Raw genomic sequence first — 17,159 nt, forward strand, 5'->3', positions numbered from 1 at the left:
TTTGCTTATGTTGTATCTCTAAACTAGCAATTTAGCTGTAAACTTTTTAGATGTTTTGTGCCATCATGCATGTTTATGTGTAAAAGCACAATCCATCTAACCCCGTCTCAATGCCCTCTTACTGTAATTCCTCCCCTGTCCGTCCGGCAGCACGCATTCATGGCCCTGCCTTCAAATTACAAAGTCTCAGTTGTCACCGCAGCCTCACGTTTCATATTTCAAACGGCTGTTGACTGATGTGAGATGTATATTGTTAAATCAAAGGCTTTTTTGGTACTGCAGTACCGGAAGTGTTCGGAGAGGAGAGGGATTACTCTTCTGACACGAGCACCGGGAGCTGGAACGCCACAGTGCTGAAGGCATGCAGAGAACAGGAGAGAAGATCTGTGTACCTTTCCTACCTTTCATATCCTCTTCCTCAGTGGTATTACAGCTCTCTGTGGAGCCCTGGGGACAGAAACAGACAAAGAACATACAAGACAAACAAAACATGAGACGTGAAGGAATAGTAATGAATAGCATTAGGTTATGGTCTCTGAAATCAGTTTCAGAGTTAGGGGTGGGAATCTTCAGGCAACTCGCGATTCGATTCAGTGTTCTTGAATCAGAGAATGATTCTCGATACATCTCGATTTTTTAGCAACAGTGCAGGCCCACTAATCTTTTGCAAAATAAAATACAATAAAATAACCAAGATTTAACTTGTTTTTAATTTAGACAGGGCCATTATAAAATAATTTAGCTTTTTAGCAACAGCACAGTCCCACAGTCTATTCCAAGTTATACAATTATTATTAGGGGCCAAGCACCGAAGGTGCGTAGGCACCTATTGTATCTGTTGGCATTCCGTACGCTTATTATTCTTCTTCTTCCGTTTCTTCTTCTTCTTCCGCTCTTGAAGTCTATGGCAGCCCATAGAACCGCTTGCGGGAAAGTTGTGAAATTTGGCACACAGTTAGAGGACAGTCTGACCTTTGTCCATAGCAAATTTGGAGTCTCTAACTCAATCCCTCTAGCGCCACCAGCTGTCCAAAGTTGCACTTATGTTTTTGTTAATTACTTTTGAACCGTAAGGTCTAGAAACAAAATTCTTTTTTCCTCTGATTCCTTGGGTCAAACCGAATCGAATGCGCCCTATGACGTCATTTTCCGTCATGAAAATTTTTCCGCCATTTTGAATTTTCTGAAAAACGTACTTTTTCAAACTCCTCCTAGGCCGTTACTCCGATTTTCACGAAAATTGAACCAGATCATCTTCAGACCATGCCGACAAAAAGTTATGGAATTCAAGTTGATTCCTCAAACTGTTTTCGAAAAACAGGCGAACAAATTGTACGTAGTGCTTGCAAAAATAGACATAAGGCTGTATCTCTGCAACGCTTTATCGTATTCAGACCAAACTTGGTACCTGTCAACACAAGCATGACCTGAGGCAACATGCAGCGTTTCGGCGCAGCGCCACCTAGTGGTGCGGAGATATGAAAAATGGCTATTTTTGCTTATAACTTCTGATGGGTTTGTCCAAAAATCATGAATTTGGTCTCGTTGGATTTGTTGAGATCCTTCCTTCGCTGAAAAAATCAGTGCATAGTTAATGATGCCCCAAAATAGGCAGTTAAAAAAATTAATTTAAAAAAAATCTATGGGGTATTTTGAGCTGAAACTTCACAGACACATTCAGGGGAAACCTTAGACTTGTGAAGGTGAAAAAGCATTCTTGGGCACCTTTAATAAAACTCACGATTCAACGGATTATTGATACATAATTTTTTTTTTGCAAGAGTGAAGACTCACAAATCTTTGATTAATTAAATATTATTATATTTTTTGAGAGTAAAAATAAATAATATATTAAATGAAAAAATTAAAATCAAGTTAAGAATTTCATTTGATCAGCCTAGATTCATTTAGAAAGAACCACAATAGTGCAATCTGTGAATTATTCCCACCCCTATTCCAAAAGCTCCTAAAAATTGTACCTTGGGGCCATCGGCAGGGTTGTGCACAACTGTAGTTTGCGGCTCCTGTAAAATTGAATAAGATTTCATGTTATGATTAAAGTAGGTAAGACTCTCATCCACAACGATCTGGTTAAAGACAACATCCTCCAGGAGTACACGCGCATACATTTAAAGCTAACACAAAATAAGGATTTTGAGATCAAATAAAGAAATAATGATGTAAACAGACAAATACTTTATGTGGAAATGAACACAAGGTTATGGTTCATGATGAGCTTGATGAACGTTCACAGCTCACTACAGAAAGTCGACCACATGTGTACACTTATAAAAATTATAAATGGCATGCGTCACAAAGATCTAAAGATGCAGTTTCTCAAATTCAACTAAAATATTCTGCCAGAACCACAGGGATAGAGAATCATAAATGAGTTAAAAATCCGCCTTGAAGTCAAGCAATTTCTGGATTATACTGTATGCTTTATATGTTTTCTCAGATTAACTTCCAGTTATTTTTCCCAAATGTTATGACCCATCTGAATCCTCAAAATAGTGAAAAATACTTCATATTATTACAATTGCAGCTTCTGTTGTTTTGTATGTTTCAGATAGCCCAGTGGTTGCTAGCTGTCCATCAACACTGTGGAGGCATTTGGAGGCCTCGGGAGGGGTCGGGGGTTAACTTGTGCTCTTAATGGATTGTTTTGGAGGTCCCAGGATGCTCTTTGCTCAGCTATTTGGGCAGTCGAGCAAACAAGGCCCATCTGAAGTGTCAATCCGCTTTCCTTTTCCTAAATCTCCAGGGGACATGCTAGTTTCCAACACGGCCAAACGGCAGACAGCCTTCTGTGTGGGACACTGCATCTTTACTGTGACTGGTTTATGCACTCGGACTCAAATTACCTTGTTATTTGCTGAAATCCATACATTTATGCTACTCTGTATTTTGACTTGGCTTGTCTTTATAGGTTATTTTTAAGCACCATGTATATACAATAAGTGCAATGTCAAAGACATCTTGTCCGATGACTATATTTTGCTTGTACTTGTAATAGCGGTGTGTACGCCTTCAGAGGCAAACTAAGGACAAGAGGAGTGCAGAAGGACATAAACCAGCAGCATACGGACAAGAACAAATCACTCCTAATGATATGTTTATAAAACACCACAATTATGTGTACCAGACGTGCTTTGAAAGGACATGAGAGCTCCAAAGAAAAAAAAAAAAAAAAAAAATCAACTCATAAGGGAGGAATAACTAGGACATCTAGTGCACAGCAAACTACAGGTTTGAGTAGGGCTGTAAAATCGATTAATCGCGATTAATCGCATCTAACATAAGTTTGTGCTTATATAATATGTGTGTGTGTCTGTGTGTGTATATACAGTGTATACACACACATATATACATACATGTACACACACATATAAGCACAAACTTTTATGTTAGATGCGATTAATCGCAATTAATCGATTTTACAGCCCTAGGTCTGAGGTATTTAGTACATGCAAAAACTGACATGCACCAAGTACTACAGCAAAAATGTATTATGGGATACGGTCAGATGAGTATATGGGTTACAAAGAGTGTTGAATGTAGATGAGGTACCATCGGTGTAGAAGAGGCCGTGTTGCTTTCTTTCATGGCGTTCACTACAGCGCTCACTACACTGTTTTTAGTGTTGTTTGTCTGGGGCTGAAATAGAGAGGACAGATTCAACTTCCTTTTCAGAGGGATGACATCACTAGGGAAATGATTGGAGCCGATCCTCCTGTGAGTAAACGGTTTTATGCCAGTCATGGCAGTTAAAAATCACACAACAGATGAATAACATATGCCAGGAAGATGAGTGTACAGAGTTATCCATCATTCAGACAGAGGGCGACGATTACTAATGGACATTTCATGGTACCTTATAGTTGCTGTCAAAATCATTATAATACAGTCTGATAACTAGATCCGCTCAGGCAACACATGGGTTGTACTACTACTAATTTGTTAAAATAACTTCAAAGCGCAAGACTTCTATAGCAAAGCTGTACTGCTTAAGCTGCCAATATACTTTTATCAATTTGTGGTGATTAAATTAAAACATCTGTGGATTTACCTTGACTCCATCTGCCTTTTTGTTGAGTAAACTTTTGCATGCTGTAGGGAACAGAGAAAAACCAAATTACTACATACAGCGTGAGTGACAAAACCAACAGAATGCTCACATCTGCACATATTTCAATTGAATCCCATATAAAACATTTAACAAACTGCTGGCTTGCATTCCGTCATTCATTAGCATACAGGGTTTGGGAGGTAGTGCTGACTAGAATCATTTTTCACCACAGGAGAAATTACTCATAGATCTTTATATATCAATTTAAGCCAAAGATATATGAAGCTTTGGGAGATGAAGATAAAAAGTAACTTATAAATAAATAACTTGCTGCAAATGAGAAATTCATTTTGGTGAAATTAACTTTAAAGGGGTCACATCTTGAGGGATCAAAATTTCCCTTGATCTTTAAGAGAGTTTGCTGAACTACTGTACTGTGTGAAAACATATTGTAACTTCAAACTCAGTTAGAAAAAGTTTGTTAAAACTCAACATTTCAGAAACGATTAGCTGTAGGTCTCTCTGAGTATTTCAGTCAACAGTTTGTACAGCACACTTCATTCTTTTGTGAATGTCACAATTAGAGATATGCAAAAATACATATAAATAAAAATATACTACAGTTCAAAGGTTTGGGGTCAGTAAATAGTTTTTTCATTGTTACAAAAGAATTCTATTTCAAATAAATCCTGTTCTTTTGAACTTTCAATTAATCAAAAAATCCTAAAAAATGTATCATGGTTTCCACAAAAATTTTGAAAATATTGAAACATTGAATATAGTAAGAAACAACCAAATTGGCATATTAGAATGATTTCTAAAAGATCATGTGACACTGAAGTAATGGCTGCTGAAAATTCAGCTTTGCCATAACAAGAATAAAATGTTATAATATACTAAAATACATAATTATTTTAAATCGTAATAATATTTCACAATATTACTATTTTTACTGTATTTCTGATCAAATAAATACAGCCTTAGTGAGCATAAAAGACTTCTTTCAAAAACATTTTACTGACCTCAAACTTTTGAAAGGTAGCTTATTCATAAATACATAAAAATCATTAAGTAGGTGCAGCGAAATGCTGTTTCACATTTCACATTTGAGTGGACCGTATTTATTAATGGTGTAGCTGCAAACAAAAAAAAAAAAAAGAAGAAGAAAAAAGGAATTAATTTTAATGGTCAGAGCGAGGGTGGAAAATGGTCCTTATGCCCATTTTGGTAGCAAAAAAACCAAACAAAAAAGCACTCCTAATATTTTAAGAGTAAGGATCTCTTATAATATTAGTAGTGTTTTTTTGCCACCAAAATGGGGGAAAAATAAAAATAAATAAAAATGCATGATATAACCCCTTTAAAATTAACTAACTGCATAGACTTGGAATAAATTACCCATTTTATTCCATTTTTCACCAATCTCAGAGCAGATAGAGAGAATGAATTTGTTTCTCCATTTGCGGCCGCACACATAATGAGGGAAAATCATGGCTAATGTATGCAATTGATTTTTCCTTTAACTACAACTGTTATTTCCCAGAGGGCATGTTTGAGAGGTCTTGAGTCAGTGTAGGGGAAATGGCCCCCGATATACTTCAGAGTCCCTCAGAGAACAATCAAATGGACTTGCGTAAGGCCTATAAAACCTCAATCATGGAAAAAACCTAAAAACTCAAGTTTCACATTCGGTATTCCTGGTAAGCGCCTTACCTTCCATAAACAAATGGGAAGAAAAGATGGCAAGGTTAAGAAGACAAAAACCCATTTAGAAGCAGAGGACAAGCTGGAAGATAGCAGGCATTGTTTGCATTGCAGGCCTGCTTTCATGCTTCACTAATCATGAGGTGAGAGGTGCTGGTGGTGGATGCAATTCACCATACGGTCAGCCATGCAGTGTCAACGGGATTAAACCACGAGTCCCATAATGCAATGCATTGATGGAGTCATAAAGCTAGACCTCGACTCATTACCATTCCACTGTCTCTCATATATCTAACTATGTCTCATAGGATTCACAGACTGTGATTGGGAAAGCTGAGCCAGCAGTCTTCCGTTATACTGCGGAACAATCAGATGGATTTGGGACCCCAGGACGGCCACGCTGCAGTCATACCACTATTAATGCTGAGTAGAAATAAATTATATAAAGGAAGAAGAAATTAACTCATTTTCAAACAGTGCAAAACAAAGTGCAGTAACCTTCCTTAATTAAAAAAAAAATACATCATTATATTGTGCAAAACAGGTTATAAAAGGTTAAAAAGGATCATGTGGCATCCTAATGCAGTTTAAATAACAGGGGTGAATAGATACATTTTAATGCACTTGATTACAAAATTTAATAACTACTTATAATTGCATAATGCATTTAATGTTAAAACTTATTTTGCAATTTTTTCAAACTATTTTCCGTTATATGCAATCTACATCTTTTGCATGTTTAATTATCCCTACATGTTTTAAGCATCGGTTTAAAATAATAATAACAAAATAATTGAATTGTGATTCAATTTCAAATGAAAATAACAATCAAAGTGAGATCAAATATTCACACCCCTATTATATAATGCTTCAGGGCTTCAATAGAGAAAAAAGGACTTTAAGGCAGCAGATTGAGCTGGTAAAATCAATTACAACAGCCACTAAACATTCAATACACCTTTAAATCAGACCTGTGCAAGCAACAAATTAAATATTATAGATTTAACAGGAGACATAGCAGACACACTAACATGCCTTATCTTCTTAATCTATTGGTCAGTAAGTCTTAGCTTGGTCATATAATGAAAAGCTCTTAAAAAAGAATGAAGAAACATTGATGAAATGTCATTACTGGTTATTGGTTAACATTGTACATATTCAACTGGAGAAATGGCTTTAGCAATAACAGAATATAAAGAGTTATAAACACTTACAGTCCTAGTTGAAGCCAAGAACTGATGGAGAGCATTGATTGGACGGCTCAAAAGAACATTAAAGGAATATTCCAGGTTAAATACAACTTTAGGTTTGTCCTTCAGTTTGTAAAAAGAGAATGGAAATGCATTACAAATAAACTGAGATTTGTGGTAATTGAGGCCACAGATGCTGTCCATATAGTAAAATAATATAAAGGGTTAGTTCACCCAAAAATGAAATTTCTGTTATTAATTACTCACCCTCATGTCGTTCCAAACCCGTAAGACCTTCATTCATCGTCATTCATTGTACCTTTCAAGGCTTAAAGACATTGTTAAAATAGTCCACGTGACTACAGTGGTTCAGTCTCCTATGTTGTTCACGTTGTAAGCACAGTGCAACGCTTCTGCGTCAGCAAAATGTGTGGTTCAGAAACCTCTTGGATTTCATCAAAAATATCATAATTTGCGTTCTGAAGATGAACAAAGGTCTTACGGGTTTGGAACGACATGAGGGTGAGTAATTAAACGACAGAAATGTCATTTTTTGGGTGAACTAACCCTTTAAGAATAGTTATTTGTATTTTTACACATTTTATGAATTGTACTTCTCAAACAGTGAGCCAAGAGTGCATTTTCCTGGCAGCATCCAGATCGCATACAACTTTAATGGGAATGCTAATGGATAGCTTTCTATAGGCATTTTAGAGCTCCTTGGGGAATTTTACGGATACAGAAAATCCTGCGGAAAGAGTTAAGAGAAGTACGGTAGAACGCTAATCCGAACATATCCTATAACTACTGAAACAACCAAAACAGTACATATTAACAGGTACAACAAGACAGCAAAGAGCTCTTATTTGTTTTCCATAATCCTGAGGGATCTGCAAGCATCTGATCTTTTCTTAATTGTTCTCCTTTGACCATTGCGTACATATGAAGTATTCTCACCATGCTGACAGCTGCTCAGACACAGCTTGTTGAAGATGGCAGCTGGCTGACATTTACTGAATCTGACAGACAGCTGTCCCAGAAAGTGTAACAATTCAATTTGACCAGACAACACAACTGGAACCAGAGACCTCTTCTCCACTTTCTCCTGACTCAGAGACACTGTCAACAGTGTCGTCCATCTGCCCTCCAGGGGGCCTCCTTCCCCGCAGACCACCTGGCGCTCACCGGACACGTGCGCCAGCTACATCGGGTCTGACGACTGGCAGCAAGCCAACCCCGCTCCTGCCCGTCCATGTAGTTAAGCCCCTGCGCTCTTGGCGAGGGGAGCAGGAAGAGTTGAGAGGAAGAGTGGTAGGGCAATGGTGGCTTGGCTAGGCTGCACGGGTCTGCTTTAGTTAACTGCACAGGACACGGATCTAAGAACCTCCAAAGCTCCATCCCACCCAAACCTCATTTTTCTCCATGAGGTGGAGGAGGACAGACACGTGACCGGGGTCCTGTATCTTCAGCTAAAGCAGACTTCACTTAAATGCTATTTAACCCAATAGCACAAAACACCAGAAAGCTGATCAGCAGGGAAGGAGGGGGCCAAAAAGGGCTGAAGCAATTTAACCGAGAGGAGCAGAGCGAGAAAGACAGAGAGAAAAAGAGAAAGTCTAATCAAAGGAGAAGCAGCGGCATTCGCATTTTTTTTTTTTTACTCCATGCAGACAATAATGCATGCAAGCCTATAATGGGTCTCGTGGTGGCTGTGGTGTGCTGTGGTATTGATTGGATTGTTTTGCCTAGAGCCGCTGTGTGTAAACTGAACTGGGGACAGTTGCAAGATGAAATGAGACATTGTTTGTTCACGCATATAAAAAGAGCCGATCTATGCCGACAGATAAATAAATAGATTTTTGAAAGCTGAACAAAAGCTAAGATGCTTCAAATGTCAGTATAAGGGTCATTGTCAAAATGTGGTACACTCTACAAAAAGTGCTGGGTTAAAAACAAAACCCAAGTTGGGTTGAAAATGGGCAAACCCAGCGAATGGGTCATTTTAACCGAGCGGTTGGGTTAAATGTTTACCCAACCTGCTGGGTAGTTTTATTTAACTCAACTATTGTTTAAAAATTACTGTATTGCTTGCTTAAAATGAACCCAATGTATGTTGGACATTAACATCTAGTAATACATTTAATAAATGAACATTTATTATTATGTTTAATGAATAATAATTAAACATTTATTAAATTGCTTGTTAATAAATGTTCACCTTTTTATTGTTGCCTCTAGTAATTATATGTCTGATTTTTAATTTCCAACCTATTTTGGGTTCATTTTAAGCCAGCCATATAGTAATTTTAAAACAATAGTTGACAGCACGTTGGGCAAACATTTAACCCAACCGCTGGGTTAAAACAACACAATCACTAAGATTGTCTATTTTTTTAACCCAGCATTTTTTAGAGTGTAACAAACATTGATCACAAAGAAAAAGATTTAAAATAATTAAGAAATCCCATACAAAATTAAATCAACTATAACCGAATACTATAAATACTAGAAAATGGTTTTAATTTAGAATTTTTTTTTTTAAAGTTGAATTTGCCAGATGCCCAGAACTCAACTTCTATGAACTCTAGTTACAGCAAATGGTGATTTCTCCACTACATCAAGCAATTAATTTTAATTATTTATTTCGTTGATTAGTGGAGGGAAGATAACTGAACCTGCTCTAACACGTCTTACAACTTGTAGGATTAAAAGCTACAGTAGCTAGATGAATGTTAAAGTTACATGGTCATGTAAAAGCAAAGCGGTAATAAAAACACGGCTGAAAAAATGACATGCTATTTCATAAACTCTTACACATCGCTCAAATGCATGACGTGTATCTGTGAGAGATGATAACTCAGCGGGCCGCTATCCTTTTAAATGTGAGAACTTCTCTTAGACTATACAGCAGACGTTGCTAATGAGAGTGGAGACTGAAGTAAACCAAATAATTTATGCAAGTGATGACAAGAGAGGCAGGCTTCTCATTGGATGCATGCTGGTTGGATAGAGCAGAGGGAGGGTGGGGGTTTGAAGGAATTGTGGAGGGGGCTCGCTGGTCCCCCTGGTGGCGAGGTGAGGAGATGCACTCTCACATACCTTCCTGTGCAAGCGCGGCAGTGCTTGTGGTGGGAGCAGCAGGGCTGGTATGCTGCCGGCCCACTATTGGACAGAGAGGCGTTGAGTTGGGAGAAGCTATGGAATTTTTTCAAACCCTCTACTGAACAAGTTACCTTTGTTTTTTATAAAGGAATTAATGTCTAGAATATCTGTCTCTAAAACAAGCTAAAGCTCTCAAACCTGCAGTATCAAAAACAAAAAGATATACCTGCACAAACCGTAAACATTGTCTGTTCAGGAAGTAAACTGTGCAAATGTTAACAATTAAACAAATGAAGAAGAAACTTATTGATATTCCTTAACTGTTATCCTCAAGCCTCAGAGAGAAAACCTTAACAGCTCAAAGAACTCTTGGAGCAGAAAAATCTAAAACTTTATACTCCTGTAATCCAAAGCTCTAGATCCTAAGTGAATTTTCCCTCAATTAAATTACTGAGCCAGCCTTTTTAATAGTGAAAACTGGAGCAAGACTTCAAGAGGTGGGCCAAGTTCATCCATGACTTTGCACTTTCCTACCTGATCCCAGGAGAATGAGGAAACTCACCTGAGAAGTTTCTAGAAACCAGCATAGTAGTAAGAATGGCTCCCTGAACAAAGACAGAGAAAAATAGAGTGTTTAGTCCATGGCAACAGGAATTTCAGCACTAATTACCCAAGGGATGAAGACTGGAGTTAGTCTAAGGGCCCTTCAAACCCATGCCGTACCTTGAGTTTTCTGCGGGCGTTGAACTTGCGCAAGCACTCCACAGTCTCTTGGCGATGCATCATGGACGCCACTGTGGACCGTTGCTGAAACGAGCAAATGCAAGAGGAAGAAAAATATTGCAAATCAGCGTTATTGAGGTATTTGAACCAATTAAAGGAATAGTTCACCCAAAAAGGAACATTCTTTCATTATTCACCCATCCTCATGAGGTCCCGTATGATTTTTGTCCTTCCATGGAACACAAAAGAGGATATTTTAATAATATACTTGTTGCTTTTCCAATTCAATGAATAGTGCACTTTCAGGCTTCAAGAAGAATTCAAAAGCGCCATAAAAGTAGTTAATACAACTGATTGGGGCAGATGTGGCCTAATGGTTAGAGAGTTGGACTTGCAACCCGAAGGTCGTGGGATCGAGTCTCAGTACCGGCAGGGAGTGAATGAACAGTGCTCTCTTCCACTTTCATTACCCACAACTGAGGTGCCCTTGAGTAATGCACCCAACCCCCAATCACTCCATGGGCGCCGCAGCAAAAATGGCTGCCTACCGCTCTGGGTGTGTGTGTACTTGGATGGGTGAAATGCACTTGGATGAGGTCAAATTCCTGTATGGCTTCAGAAGACTCAGAAAATAGAACATGAGTTGTATGGACCACATTTATGATGCTTCTTAGGGCTGCACGAAAAACTGATGATCATGAAAAAATAATCATGATAATCTACTGTTCTCATCAGAATTATCTTAAGTACAAATCAAGAGAACGTCAACAAGCAAACTGAAGGAACTCAGGCTGACTGCTTAAATAATGGAGCAAATACCAGTAAATTGACTGGCGCAAAACTTAGTAAATCAGCTTGAATGATTCATTTAATTACTCTCCTCATAAATTTTGCATCTGAAAGGGAAACTCCTACAAATGCATATGCAATAAGGTCAGCCTCAAAAATAATTGTCCATGCCTCTTCAGCGCTAATTTTTCACTGTGTGTCTTTAGTAAATCCTGCCAGGAGTTTTTTAACAGCAAAAGAGGGTTTGCGCTGGCGCAAGCTGTTAGTAAATCTGGCCCCATGTTTTCAAATCATCAGCGTTTTTTTCTTTTTCTTTCTTTTTCCTGTGCAAAGAGGGCATGGGCACACTGCTGCCAGTTTAGGAAGATTAAATAAAACAGTGGGTGAAAAATGTATCCATATAATTAATCGAGAAAAAAAGAAATGGTGATCACGATTAATCATGCTTTTGCACCATTTCTGACATTTGAAGTCTCCAGTCCCAATTCATTGTAGTTGCAAAGAAAAGAGCAACAGGCACATTACAAAAAAATTCATGTATGACATACTCAAAAGTCAGATAATGTCAAATAATGACAATTTTCATATATGAGTGAACTATTCCTTTAAGCATTAACACATCAATACAAACAACCTATTCGCAGTGCTCAAATATGTGGAATGTGACCGCGTGTAAGGCTGCACTTCACATTAAACTCTAAAAGAGCTCAGATCATTCCCAACGGATCTTTCTTGCTCGGGGCTTGTGGTAAATGTAGTCTTCGGCAAAGATAACTTACGCAGACCCATGGGTGCTTGAGGGCCTGCTCTGCTGTGATTCTCTTAGCTGGGTTGATGGTCAGCATTTGGTTGATGAGGTTCTTAGCCTCAGGGGTGACCGTGTCCCACTCCGGAGAAGGAAACTGTGGGGGAAAGAATCGCGAGTGAGTGTTAGATATGCAATCTAAATGCAGGAAAATGCCTAGAGTGCTTTTCACACCACAAGACGTACTGACACACATACAGAGCAGTCTGAATCGAGGCCTAATGAAATTAAACCTATCACAAGGCAGCGTACAGGATTCAATGAGTCACGGCAGTCAGGCCTCCTACAGCCGGCCTATTCGGCACGGCTGGTGCACGAAACATGTTGCTTGCGCATTTCACACCTCATGGCTTCATTGCAGCCCATAACTAGAGAAAATTGCAGTTGTAATTAGCCAATAAAAAGCTGTGTCTGTATCAGTGTTGAATGTGTGTCACACCTCCTTTTTCGTACCAGGAGATCTTAATGTGGCCGTTACAAATCCTTTGTCTGTTCCAAGAAAACCCTGGGCAGGTTCCAGGAAGTATAATTTGTTTGCGCATCAAGCTGTGTTGCATCAGCTAAAATGAGCATGTGGATTGTACTTAGAAACACTGCAGGTGCTCATAAGACCTTACACAGAGTGATTCAGCTGCGCTTTTGGCTCAGGGCACTGTTAATACATGTCATGGGTGGGGCGTTTTTGCACTGCTGTGCGCTGCTTCAGCAAAGACGGCCACTCAGGACTGCGGACGGCGCATCCAAATGTGAACACAATGCCGGAAGGTGCGGTGACAGAAGCTCGTAATGGATGATGAGGCTCAACTACACCTCATTGATTGTGATCACGTGACAAAGGTTACAAAAGTACAAAACAGAGAAGCTCATGGTAAGATTTCCTAATTCAATTCTTAAGGCATATACTGTGTGATAATAGCACTGTGCCAACCTGTAGAGATTTGGAATAAGATTCATGCCATGGCAGATATATTAACATTGTTACCGTTATTTACTTTACACGTGATGCCAACAAAGAAAAATGCAAAAAATAAAAAGTGGGACAAGTCAACAGGAGGAATCATCCAATCAGAATTTAGAGCCAGAACTATCTTTATAATATTTATTGCCTTCTGTTACATATGCACTACCATGCAAAATTTTGCAGAAGTCAGTAAGATTTTTTTTGAAGGAAATTAATACTTTTATTTCTCAAAGATGCATTAAATTGGTCAAAAGTGACAGTAAAACATTTATAATGTTACAAAAATGTATATTTCAATTTCAAATTCATGCTGTTCTTTTGAAATTTCTATTTATATTGATAATGCTTTTGAGCACCAAATAAGCATATTAGAATGATTTCTGAAGGATCATGTGACACTGAAGACTGGAGTAATGATGCTGAAAATTCAGCTTTGCCATCACAGGAATAAATTATATTTTAAAATTTATTTAAATGAAAAGCAGTACTTTTAAATTGTAACAATATTTCATAATATTACCATTTTTAATGTATTTTTGATTAAATAAGTGCAGCTGGTGTGAGGATAATAGACTTATTTCAAAAACATACAAAAAAATGTACCGACCCCCAACTTTTGACAGGAACAGTGTTTCTGCACCACTTATTTGTCATGATTCACAACAGGTTAGGACTCTTGATATAAACCATTTTGTGGTTCAATTGTTTAATATATTTTGTGATAAAAGATTTGTCACATCTCCTCCCCTGACCAGACCTGACACTGTGACCACCAAAACCATCTAACCATCATTTTCACAAAAGGCCACAGTTATATAATCTCCTCCCTTTTTTTATTTGAAACACCCATTTTAACGGAACGAATAATCTCTCTGGGGCAGTCACTCGCTTCATGTCCTGCGACATACATCTGAGGGTGTGAGACAGTGATGCAATTGATGAACAATTTAAAAACGCACCACACACATACGCAAACAAACAAGCACATACACTCTAGGACAAGGCAGTTGTTTCTAAGCAAAGCCCATCTCTCTGCAATGCGTCAGGGAGGGCCTGACATAATCAATAACAGCACCAGTAGTTCTAAATCGCACCCAATCAGAAATTAAACAGGCAGTTGGACCACAGTAAGTGTCGCAGAGACCTTGCGACATCTGTTGTAATCAAATAATTGTGGAGCAATTAAGCAATGAGCTGCAATTTAATTTCATTATTTCTTTTATTTTTTATAGGATAATTAGAAAAAAATAAATAATTCATTAAAGGCTGAATTTTATAAAATAAAAGGTTATTTTATAAAAAAATTTTTTTACATAAAATAAAATTCCAGCTCATTAATTAGGTGTTAGATCATTTGTTGATTACATTTTATTTTATTTGTGTCTCTAAGCTTTAATAAATGATTTTATTTCCACCTCTTGGCCCATTATTGCCATAGGTTTAAACATTTCTTGCACAGCTCTGCCTCTTGAATTTTATTCCAAGTGATTTCACAAACGTTCACAGGAAATGTTAACGGTATCCTGCTGGGAAATTCCAGGGATTTTCTGAAAGGATGTAGAGGCCTTGTGATGTGCGGTCTAAAATTAAACAAGCCTCACTAGACTGATTTATGATTTAATAAATTCACATAGATTGGACTAATTAGAAACATCCCAAAATATGATTTAAAAGTAAAACATGGCTTCAAAAATTGATGCATATTTGACAGAAATGTGGCCAAAAGAAATACGGAAGGCGAAAACTTCCACATTCACTCCTAGTGAATGCCCCCATTTAAAGACTTGATGGTGCATTCAAAGACCAATCAGATGAAGGGGGTTTTCGAGTGGAACTGCTACAGACAGGGACAGTGAGAGTGTGGCTGCATTGGTGGACAAATGTACTTACATCATAAGCTCCAGCCTTGATCTGTTGGTATAACTTGTGTTGATCTTCATCCCAAAATGGAGGGTAGCCCACTAGTAGAATGTACAAGATTACACCTGTGAAAGAAATGGAAAACAAGAGAGAAAGAAACAATTACCTTATACTGTTAAATTTTGATTCTGATTGGCTGACAGACATTCTGAGGTATTTTCAGCATGGTTATGAAGTTGTTCCACTGATTGCATTACAGTATGTTTATACCATGGTCTGTCAGAATACTACATTCTGATTGTCTGGAAAGTATGAGTTCAAACCATGTAATGCACAGGTAGCTCCAGTCAGTTTAATCACGATATATATCAATGAGCTGCTTTCATTGAAGCACATGCGCGCACACACGTGAATTAACTTTCATTTTAACCCTTCCAGTAAAATTTTGTGGTTCAAACATTTAACTAGTCAGTGTTTGCAAGTAACCATGGTATAAGCGGGATAATCCACGGCTAGTTGTGCATTACACAATTTTAATGCACTGCAAGTTAACTATTGCAACTGGATTGTAAATGGAATACAATTTATTAGACAAAGGAATACCATATTTACATCCAAATAGTAACTGTTTTACATGGAACTAAACACTGTTTACTAGTACCTAATAATTTACGTAAAAAGAAAGTGTAGTTTGTGTGCCTTGTTACTGCATGTGTAACCTGCAACATGAACCCGTCGGACGTCCCTGAGTTGACTTTGTTTCATTAAATCAGGTTTTTTTGTTACACTGTAATTATACATTTAATTACGGAGTAATATTAAGTAACTACATGTACTTACAATAAGGTTAGGGATTAGGGTTTGGTTTGGTTTAGGGTTAGCTGCATGTAGTTATGCATAATTTATAGTTATTACTATAGTAACCAGTGTAACATATGTAACAATGACACCGTAAAATAAAGTGTTAGCAAATCATGAATTGCAAAAGATTGTGTTGACAGACAGGTCTACAGTGCATCTGCACTATATTTTCTGCTGAGTTCAGCATGCGACACACATCAAAAACAGGTTCGGCACTGAAACTCTACTTGCAGTGCACTGCAGCATTCATGCAGTGTGAATACTGCAACCTGTTAATATAGGAAGCAGTTCAAGCAAAATGAATATGCATGAGGTCTAATGATTAAAGACCCTGTTGAAGACTCACCACAGGCCCAGATGTCCACAGGTTTGCCGTAGGGATCCTTCCTCAACACCTCTGGAGACAGGTAGCCAGGTGTGCCAGCAAAACCTAAGACAAAACAGCAAAGAAGTTGGAAAGTGACCATTCTTCACTCTGAGTATAAGATAAAGTGGATGCAAACTGCAGACTCCTGTAGGATATGTAGTTCAGCCAATTAATATTTACTGAAATGCTAATAATTCCGAGCATGTGTGCGCGTGGATAGTTTTTCCGTTCGCCAGAACCATTCAGAGCCAAAATGATGATGTGCTGAGATTGCTACCTCCCTCCAGCACTGGCAAGGCTGAAGAGGGCTGGAAATAGGTGGGTTTTAAACAGCTGCCCACTGTGGTAAAATAATTCTGCGCTGTCCAATCATATAGCTTGTATATAACAATTATACCACCCACAGAGCTTTGCTCGTCACAAAGCTAGGTATACTTCAGTCAAAACAAGATGATTACCTATTTAAAACTAAAGAAAGCTGTACTGATACTTGATTGGCATAAAGCAGAATGGCAGCAGAATTAACCAGCTGCCAGTAGGGGGCCACAAGGCCTGAGAGAAGCCTGAATGATGATTTTATCCAGGAAAGGCAGCTGTTGAGGGACATTTTCAGAGCTAAAGGATCTTTCACACACCAACAGAAATGATGTGTGAAAGGGAAACATGAAATGGGCAAAGATTGGCATTTAGCACGGCCAGAAAATAAGCCTTTGTGGCCATTCCAATCC

The 17,159-nt window shown here is 38.1% G+C and overlaps 1 protein-coding gene across 16 annotated transcripts in view; it reads right to left on the reverse strand.

Moving 5' to 3' along the window:
* The window catches only part of camk2g1 (calcium/calmodulin-dependent protein kinase (CaM kinase) II gamma 1), an 88,616-nt gene that overhangs the window by 10,454 nt on the left and 61,003 nt on the right, over positions 1–17,159 (reverse strand). For 3 of the 16 annotated variants that reach the window (XM_048170410.1, XM_048170420.1, XM_048170417.1), the window contains exons 8-17: positions 16,411–16,494; positions 15,234–15,328; positions 12,357–12,479; positions 10,789–10,872; positions 10,628–10,670; positions 10,063–10,125; positions 4,070–4,110; positions 3,571–3,657; positions 1,980–2,024; positions 402–447 (exon numbers count right to left, since the gene is read on the reverse strand). In XM_048170410.1, the coding sequence (XP_048026367.1) occupies positions 402–447; positions 1,980–2,024; positions 3,571–3,657; positions 4,070–4,110; positions 10,063–10,125; positions 10,628–10,670; positions 10,789–10,872; positions 12,357–12,479; positions 15,234–15,328; positions 16,411–16,494 (711 nt within the window). Of the gene's footprint in view, positions 1–392; positions 448–1,979; positions 2,025–3,570; positions 3,658–4,069; positions 4,111–10,062; positions 10,126–10,627; positions 10,671–10,788; positions 10,873–12,356; positions 12,480–15,233; positions 15,329–16,410; positions 16,495–17,159 lie in introns of all 16 variants that reach the window. The other 13 variants (XM_048170409.1, XM_048170419.1, XM_048170415.1 and 10 more) reach the window with 7 other exon arrangements.

Source organism: Megalobrama amblycephala, linkage group LG20 (assembly GCF_018812025.1).
Source record: "Megalobrama amblycephala isolate DHTTF-2021 linkage group LG20, ASM1881202v1, whole genome shotgun sequence".
Lineage (NCBI taxonomy): Eukaryota > Metazoa > Chordata > Actinopteri > Cypriniformes > Xenocyprididae > Megalobrama > Megalobrama amblycephala.